At 41.2% G+C, this 9,248-nt stretch overlaps 1 protein-coding gene across 6 annotated transcripts in view; it reads left to right on the top strand.

Annotated features, from left to right (window-relative positions):
- The window catches only part of LOC120860494 (tubulin-specific chaperone E), a 93,438-nt gene that overhangs the window by 28,177 nt on the left and 56,013 nt on the right, over positions 1–9,248 (top strand). For all 6 annotated transcript variants that reach the window (XM_040236314.1, XM_040236312.1, XM_040236317.1 and 3 more), the window contains exon 2: positions 1,546–1,676. In XM_040236314.1, coding sequence (XP_040092248.1) covers positions 1,577–1,676 — 100 coding nt within the window. In that variant the 5' untranslated portion in view covers positions 1,546–1,576. The remainder of the gene's footprint in view (positions 1–1,545; positions 1,677–9,248) is intronic.

The following is a 9,248-nucleotide window of genomic DNA, read 5'->3' as shown; positions in this document are numbered from 1 at the left end:
TAAGCGTCTTACTCCAAGGAGTAAGCGTCTTACTCCAAGGAGTAAGCAGTCACCATCTGCAGGGATTTTGGAGCCCCCCAAAAATAAAGTCTGAAACTGTTTCCACCTTTTCTCCATCTATTTCCCATGAAGTGATGGCACCAGATGCCATGATCTTCATTTCCTGATGTTGATCTTTAAGCCAGCATTTTCACTCTCCTCTTTCCCTTTCATCAAGAGGCTTTTTAGCTCCTCTTCACTTTCTGCCATAAGGGTGGTGTCATCTGCATATCTGAGGTGATTGATATTTCTCCCGGCAATCTTGATTCCAGCTTGTGCTTCTTCCAGCCCAGCGTTTCTCATGATGTACTCTGCATAGAAGTTAAATAAGCAGGGTGACAATATACAGCCTTCACGTACTTAGTATGTGTCAAATGAATGGATGGAGGCCAGTGTCTTGGTTCATTCTTTGCTTGTCTTCAGTTACAGCACTATTTCCCTAACTGGCCCCTCCGCTTTTTACTTCCTTTCAGTCTGTTGTCTATATCACCACTGTGTGACATCTCTAAAATATGACTTTTAAAGATTTGTAGATAATTTAATGTGTATTTCTGAAAAGATATTTTAAAAAGTCATAACCACTATTCCATTATCATAGCTAAAAATTTCACAATTATTCTTTGACTTTTTAAATTTTATTTTTTGGCCTCACTGTGCAGCATTCAGGATCTTTAGTTCCCTGACCAGAGATTGAAGCTGTGCCTCCTTCAGTGAGCTCGTGGAATCCTAACCACTGGTCCAGGGAATTCCCCTTTCCATTTTTCCCCCAAATAAATTGATTTTATAATAGCCTTACTGGAGACAATTATTCTTGAATATCATCAGCTATCTAGTCAGCGTTCAAATGTTCAATTTTCTCATAATTTATTTTGAAAATTATTTACAGTTCGTAAGAGTTCAGGTTCCAAATAATGTTCATACATTGCAATTAGTTGACATCTCTTACATTTCCTTTAATCTTTTTTTTTTCCCCCTTCCATCTCTTTCTTTTTTATCTGTTGAAGAAACTGACTTGTTGAAGTGGGAGTTGGATCTAGTGATCATTCCTCAAGAGATGATGCTTTTCTCTTGGGCTCCCTATTGTTAGGGTTCTAAGTTTGTCATCACACGTGTTCCTTCCTGCCTCTGTGGGTTTGTGTGTTTCTGCTTCCTGGGCAGAGAATGATGCCCCTGTTGCCTGTTTCCTTTCCCTTTTCTCTGTCACCTTGATCCCCCTCTCTTTTCGTTCCCTTCCCATCCTTAGTAAAAGTACACAGTCATGTGATGTGAGCTAACTAGAGTTAAGCAAGGTTTTTTTTTTTAATGCATTAAATTATCAAAATGGAGAGTAAAGTAAAATCATATTCTGAGAGTCTGGTACATAAACCCTTAGGTTCTTCTCTTCACCAAAATAGGAAAGCTAAATTGGGTAGAAGCATTGACCTAATGAGCATCTGTGTACAGTTAAAAAAAATTTTTTTTAAAGAAGTTTACTAAGTTCTTGTTAATGTCATGTTTTTCTCCTAGATCTCATATTTTGGATTCTGGCTATGTTATAATGAACAGCACTTTGACGTCGGACGTCATTGGTCGGAGAGTTGAAGTTAACGGGGAGCATGCGACAGTGCGTTTTTTTGGCATTGTCCCTCCTGTGGCAGGTAATTTATGGCTTTGTGTGCGCGTGTTTATTTTGTAGTTGTTTCCGGTAGGTGTCTCAGTAGAGGTCTATAGTACCAATTTGAGGATCATCCAAGTTATAGATGCTCTGATACAGGTTTACTTCAGGGACAATATCCTGTGGTATCCATGACTTAATTTGATTATACACTTATCTAATTATTTAATGTTACTATTTTATATTAAGTCAGTCTTAAAACATCTTCAGTGTAAACTTTAAACCATAACAAAACTTGAATTCCCATAATCCTAAGCTCAAAAATGCAGTAATATTTTTGAAATTTCTATTATCATTAATTCATGTGTATGTGTAATTCAAATTGATCTGAATACAATTTTGTGTTACCATTTTTCACTTATGATTTGGTATATATCTAGGTTTCTATAGCATTATTTTATTTATATTTCCTTTTTATTGAGACATAATTAACATATTAGTTTCAGGTGTACAATATAATGATTCAGTATTTGTATATGTTGCCTCTTGGCCACCTATAGGTCCTCTTTGCAAATATTTTCTCCCAGTTTGTGTGTTGACATTTCATTTTGTTTATTGTCTCCTTTGCTGTACAAAAGCTTTTGAGTTTAAGTAGGTCCCATTTGTTTATTTTTGTTTTTATTCCCATTATTCTGGGAGACAGATTGAGAAAAGATATTGCTGCAGTTTATGTTGGAGAGTGTTCTGCTTATGTTTTCCTCTAGGAATTTTATAGTACCCGGTCTCACATTTAGATCTTTAATGCATTTTGAGTTTATATTTATGTATGATGTTAAAGAATAATCTAATTTCACTTTTTTTACATATAGCTGTCCATTTTTGCCAGCACCATTTGTTGAAGAGACTGTCTTTCCAACATTGCGTGTTCTTGCCTTCTTTGTTATAGATTAATTGACCATAGGTCCATGGGTTTATTTCTGGACTGCCTATCCTGTTCCATTGATCTATATTTCTGTTTTTGTGCCAGTACCATACTGTTTTGATGACTGTAGCTTTGTAGTATAGTCTGAAATCAAGGAGCCTGGTTCCTCCAGTTCTGTTTTTCTTTCTCAAGATTGCTTTTGCTCTTTGGTATCTTTTGTGTCTCCATACAGATTTTAAGATTATTTTCTAGTTCTGTGGAAAATACCAGTGGTAATTTGGTAGGGATTGCATTGAATCTGTAGATTGCCTTGGGTTATATGGTCATGTTGACAATATTGAGTCTTCCAATCCATGAATATGGTTTCCATCGGTTGTGTCTTCTTCAGTTTCTTTCATCAGCATCTTACAGTTTTCAGAGTATAGATCTTTTATCCCCTTAGGTTTATTCCTTGGTATTTTATTCTTTGTGATAAGATGGTAAGTGAAATTGTTTCTTGAATTTCTCTTTCTGATCTGTCATTGTTACTGTATAGCAGTGGATTTACTTGTATTTGGCTTGTGAGATCTCAGGTCCCTGACCAGGGACTGAACCCTAGCCATGGCAGTGAAAGCCCAAAGTCCTAACCACAAGGCCACTAGAGCACTCCTTTACTTATATTTCTTAATGGTTATATTTAGTATAGTACATAGTTTGTTTAATCATTCCTCCTTTTTAGACATTAATTTCTAGTTGTTTTTTTACTTTTGTCAATGACAGTAGTGTGGTAGACTTATTTATATGTCTTAGTCAATCAGTCAACAAATATTTAAGTGCCTTCTATATATTAGTAGTTGGCTTAAATGTCTACAAGGTATTCAGTGGTGAATTTACACCAGAGGGTCTCAAAATATGGTCACTGAGGAGTATCAACATCACTTGGTTACCTGTTAGCAATGCACATTCTTGGGCCCCACCCCAGAACTGCTGAATCAGAAACTCTGGAGATGGGACCCAGCCATCTGCATTTTAAGAAGCTCTCCAGGGCATTTTATTAGGTTCATGAAGGTTGAGAACCACTGAACTAGATAGTTATGAACTCTGCCTTCATGGACCTAAGATTTACCAGAATATTTAGTATGGAGAGGGTTTCTTCTCTTGTTTTACTTGGATTATTGGTAAATTGAAAGAGAAAGTAACATTTAATCTTAAAGGCAGCTGATTAGCAACCTTCATGACTAATTGAGCAGCATTGTGTACCAGTTGCTCTTATATGCTCTCCACTTTGAACATTATTACAACTCTAAAGTTATAACAGCTCTAGAATAGAGACGTTATTTTTACAGATGAAGAGCCCGAGACTCAGGTTCTCAAAGCTTTCCTGTAAGAAGCTGGGATTTGAAACTGTGCGTTAGAGCCCATACCCTTTCTGTTCTATTGCTTCTCAAGACTATGAATAGTTTAAGATGATTGACACATATTGCCAAGTTGCTGTCTGAAAGTATTGGATCAATGTCCAGTTCTTGGAAATTTCGAATGCCCTAGTTCTCTGGGAAGTAGACTGAGATGGAGATTCACATTTAGGAAGTTTACTATTCAAAAAGTGTATTAGGTAGTCCTCTTAGAATTGATAGTAGTGCAAGGGAAGGGAAGGGAGCTGGATTGGGCAGAGGGAGAAGTTGGGCCATGATTATTCCAGTCTTTTATTTATTTTTAATTTTTGTTTATTTTTGGCCGTGATGGGTCTTCATCGCTTCACATGGGCTTTCTCTAGTTGCAGCTAGCGCGGGCGATACCCTGTATTGTGTTGCGTGGCTTCTCGTTGCGATGGCTTCTCTTATTGCAGAGCAGGGACTCTAGGCAAGTGGGCTTCAGTAGTTGTGGCCGTAGGCCCTGGAGCGGGCTCAGTAGTTGAGGCGCATGAGCTCAGTGACTCCATGGGATGTGGAATCTTCCTGGACCAGGGATCAAGCCCGTGTCTCCTGTATTGTCCTGGATTCTTATCCACTGAGCCAGGAGAGTCCAGGTGCCATGATTATTCTAAGTAAAGGATTTATCTGATCTTGTGGGGGAACTCTGAAGATAGGATGGCCCTTCAGAGTCTTTCATAGTTGAGATGTGATGATCTATCACTGGGTTGTGGCTGCCTTAGGAAGATGTGTGCTCTGGGCCAAGGTGTTTTTTTCCAGTGGAGACAATCCTAAAGGAGGGCCTGCAGCTGAGTGCCAACTGCCAAAAGCCAGTACTGCCAGCACCCAGGGGGAACTCATTCCAGTTTCTAAAGGCAGATTGGGGTGGCACCTCACAAATACAGTAAGTTAGGTGGAAGCTATTTAATGGTACTTTAACAATATGAAGGGATGTACATTATTTTCACTTATTAAGTTGCCTGTGAGTTTGACACTTTCTTCATGTATGTATTATCAGGCATTTTTCCCCCAGAAAATTATAATTCTGCCAAGAGGGAGCTTCTGTGTGTTTACTTTTTATTAATTATATCATTGTATGCAGCATTCTTTCCATTACTTGAATTGGTGCTTCTTTTGGATTTCTTGTAGAACTCATCTCTGGGATAGGTACAAAGATGCAGAGAAACGGAACAGAGATTTAGTACTTACTGCTTATTTCACTGGATGTGGCTGTAGGGCTGTTGTGACAACTCAATGAGTTAAAAGCTTAAAAGCAGTTAGACCAGTTACTGGTGTTTGCTGAGCACCTGGACTAGCCACACTTAGCCCTCTGAGTGCTTACTAGGTGTTCAGTTCATTTGTTGAATGACGGAACGATCTCTCATCCAGTGATGTCGACAGTATCCTCCCTGTTTTCTGGATGAGGACATTGAGGCACAGAAAGGTTAAGTAGACCTGAGCTCACCTGGTTAGGAATTCATGAGGAATTATTTTGACTCTTAACCCTTGAAGTGAAAGTGTTACTTGCTCAGTCGTGTCCTACTCTTTGGGACCCCATGGACTCTAGCCCTCCAGGCTCCTCTGGTCCACAGAATTCTCCAGGCAAGCATACTGGAGTGGGTTGCCATTTCCTACGCCAGGAGATCTTCCTGACCCAAGGATCAAACCCAGGTCTCCCGCATTGCAAGCAGATTCTTTATCATCTAAGCCACTGGGAAGCCCTCCCTGTGCTGACTAAAATGTGAAAGAAACACAAAGGCAGGGCGTACTTGGAGCTGTGAAGGGAGGTGTCAGTTCAGGGAAGGAATGAACCATGGAGTGGGAACTTGATCTGCGGCTCTGTGCTACTGATTTCTGGGCTCTGCTGTTTTAGGGCTTTATTTGTTTTATCTGCTTTAGGGTTGCAGTGGGCAGAACTGTGAGCTCAGATTCCAACACTCTACACCTGGTTCCCCAGGTGGTGGCAGGGCCGGGAACTCCCGCAGAGGATCTGGGCAGGGTCTCGAGAGCGACCTGGGCTGATTGCTGAAGCAGCTCAGCCCCATCTGCCTCAGCTGATCCTTGGTTCCTCCCCAGGCCTCTCCTTCAGGCTTGTTGGGGAGCCGGGGCGGCCTTCATGAATCCTGTTACCATGGAGTCCAGTTAGGTCCAAGGGGGTGGCTCCCACTGGTATCCGCAGGTAAGATCTCCGGGTGGCCATGCCTGCATCTGGTTGTCATTTGGGGGAATAATCACTGTTCACAAAAAAGAGCTTCACTCCTTTGCTTCAGTCCATCTCCTGGTAAAGACACAGAATCTGAACATTTAACAAATGGTGGCTCCATAATTTAGAGGAAGAGCCAGGAGGCACCCAGACCCATGGAAGGAGGGCGACAAAGCTGAGGGGTCCCTTCCTCAGTCCACGCGTATGCTCCCCGCCTGCTCGGTCAGGCCGCTTTCTCTGGGGCACTGATTTTGTTCAGCTTGCCACTGAAACAGGAGCTGAGGGAGGTCAGTTGTCTGCAGCTGGTAGATGGAGATGTCTTTGCCTTCTTTTCTTGGGAGAGTCCAGCTTCAGTATTGAGGACGGATGAGGAGGAAGAGGGTAGGGGGAAACAAGACTGCTCAGGAGCCAGGGACGTGCTCTCTCCTCAACTCTGGAACCCAGAAGTGTAACGAGGCCCCTGGAAGACCCCCGTGTTTGGCATGGGGAGTGGCCCTGTAGCCCTGTGTGGGGGCCTGGAGGCCCTGATTCCTCTAGCCCCTCATGCCAGGGGACTGGGAGTGACGCCCTTAACCCCTCCCTTCACCTCAGTGCGAACAGCCAGCTGTACCCTTCTCTCAAGCTAAGAGTGAGCTCCCTGACCACCCACTTGGGGAGGAATTCATCCCAGCCCCTCTGTGCACTCCCCAGGGTGGTCGTGATGCTCAGAGGGCCACCTCGCAGGCAGCCTTTATTAAACTGTGAAACTCCACAAACCCACTTCACCTCAAGAAAGCAGAGGCTGACACCTTGGGCATCTCACAGATACTGCAAAGTAGAGTACGTGGGCCTCGTGGGGAGTGTCGGATCTTGTGGGACATTCTGGAAGCCTTGCTGCTGTGTTTTCTGTCTTGTTTCTTAGTATATATTAACATAATATGTGACCATGGTAACAATAGAGGACACAAAGCCTTATGATGAGAGCAGCTGTGTCAGCTGTGGGTGTTTCTTGACTCATTGGTGTGTTTTCTTGGTTAATCTTGCTTAGTTTGAGGTCACAGTGATTCTTCAGTGATGAGACGTTTTCTTCTAAGATAACCTTTGATAATTTAACCCTTGCATATTACCTGCTCCCCCCCCCCCACCGTGATCCTTTTGGTTAGATATTGGATTTCCTGAATTGATTCTCTATTTTTTTCCTTACCATTTGTTTGTTGAAAAAATTGTCCTGTAAAATTTCCCATATTCTGAATTTTTTAGATTGCATCCCCACAAAGTCATTAATATTTAGTTCTTCTGTGCCATACATTCCCTGTAGGTTGGTAGTTACATATAGCTTGATCAGATTCAGGTTTGATATTTTATTTTTTGTACAGATATTTATGTTTTTAGTTGCTAAGTCATGTCTGACTCTTTGAGACCCCATGGAGCCCAAGAAAATAAAATCTATCACTGTTTCCACTGTTTCTTCATCTATTTGTCATGAAGTGATGGGACCAGATGCCATGATCTTAAATTTCTGAATGTTGAGTTTTAAGCCAGCTTTGTTACTCTCCTCTTTCACCCTCATCAAGAAGCTCTTTAGTTTTTCCTCACTTTCTGCCATTAGAGTGGTATCATCTGCATATCTGAGGTTCTTGATGTTTTTCCCGGTAATCTTGTGATTCATCCAGCCTGACATTTTGCATGGTGTACTCCGTAAACAGAGTAACAATATATACAGCCTTGTTGTACTCCTTTCCCAATTTTGAACCAGTCAGTTGTTCCATGTCCAGTTCTAACTGTTGTTTTTTGACCTGTATACAGGTTTCTCAGGAGACAGGTAAAGTGGTCTGGTATTCCCATTTCTTTAAGAATTTTCCACAGTTGTGATCCACACAGTCAAAGGCTTTAGTGTAGGCAATGAAGCAGATGTTTTTCTGGAATTCTCTTGCTTTCTCTATGAGCCAACTAATGTTGACAATTTGATCTCTGGTTCCTCTGCCTTTTCTAAATTCAGCTTAAACATCTGGAAGTTCTTGGTTCACGTACTGCTGAAGCCGTGTGAAATGAGCTCAGTTGTTTGGTGGTTTCAGCATTCTTTGGCACTGCTTTTCTTTGGGATTGGAATGAAAGCTGACTTTTTCCATTCCTGTGGCCACTGCTGAACTTTGCTAACATTTGAGTGCAGCACTTTAACAGCATCATCCTTGAAGATTTTGAATAGCTTAACTGGAATTCCATCACCTCCACTAGCTTTGATCATAGTGATGCTTCCTAAGGCCCACTTGGCTTCGCACTCCAGAGTGTCCAGGCTTTAGGTGAGTGACCCCACCATTGTGGTTATCTGAGTCATTAAGACCTTTTCTGTATAGTTCTTCAGTGTATTCTTGCCATCTCTTCTTGATCTCTTCTGCTTTTATTAGGTCCTCACCATTTCTGTCCTTTTCTTGCCCATCCTTTCATGAAATGTTCCCTTGATGCTTCACTGTGCTTCTCTAAAACATAAACACATTTTCTTTAAAACTATGTATACTTTAAAATTTAATTTTGATTCATTTTATCATATTGGTGAATAGAGTTCTTTTAAACCAATAAGTCAGGTTATTGAAAAACTGTGTTCGAATTAACTTCTTGGTTTACAGTCCTTGAAGATACAAGGTGGAGTAGGTACATTCTTTAATATGGATAATCATTTAGTCCTTCAAAATTACATATAATATGATCTTTCAGGGCTTCCCTGGTGCCTCGGTTGGTAAAGAATCTGCCTGAAATGCGAGAGACCTGGGTTTGATCCCTGGGTTGGGAAGATACCCTGGAGGAGGGCATGGCAAACCACTTTAGTATTCTTGCCTGGAGAATCCCCATGGACAGAGGAGCCTAGCAGGCTGCAGTCCATGGGGTTGCAAAGAGTTGGACACAACTGAGCCGCTAAGCACACACACATGATCCTTCAACATTATAGGTCTTTTAATCTGCTGTTTATGCCATCAGAATTCTACCCTAGCTTTTTTCTTTTGTAAAAAAAGTTAATTTCATATTGAAATATAGTTGATTTACATTATGATGTTAATTTCAGGTATATGGCAAAGTCATTCAGTTATTCATATACATATATCAATTCTTTTTTAGATTCTTTCCCCA

This window comes from Oryx dammah, unplaced genomic scaffold (assembly GCF_014754425.2).
Source record: "Oryx dammah isolate SB20612 unplaced genomic scaffold, SCBI_Odam_1.1 HiC_scaffold_11077, whole genome shotgun sequence".
NCBI lineage: Eukaryota > Metazoa > Chordata > Mammalia > Artiodactyla > Bovidae > Oryx > Oryx dammah.
This window is presented reverse-complemented; position numbering and strand designations above follow the sequence as displayed.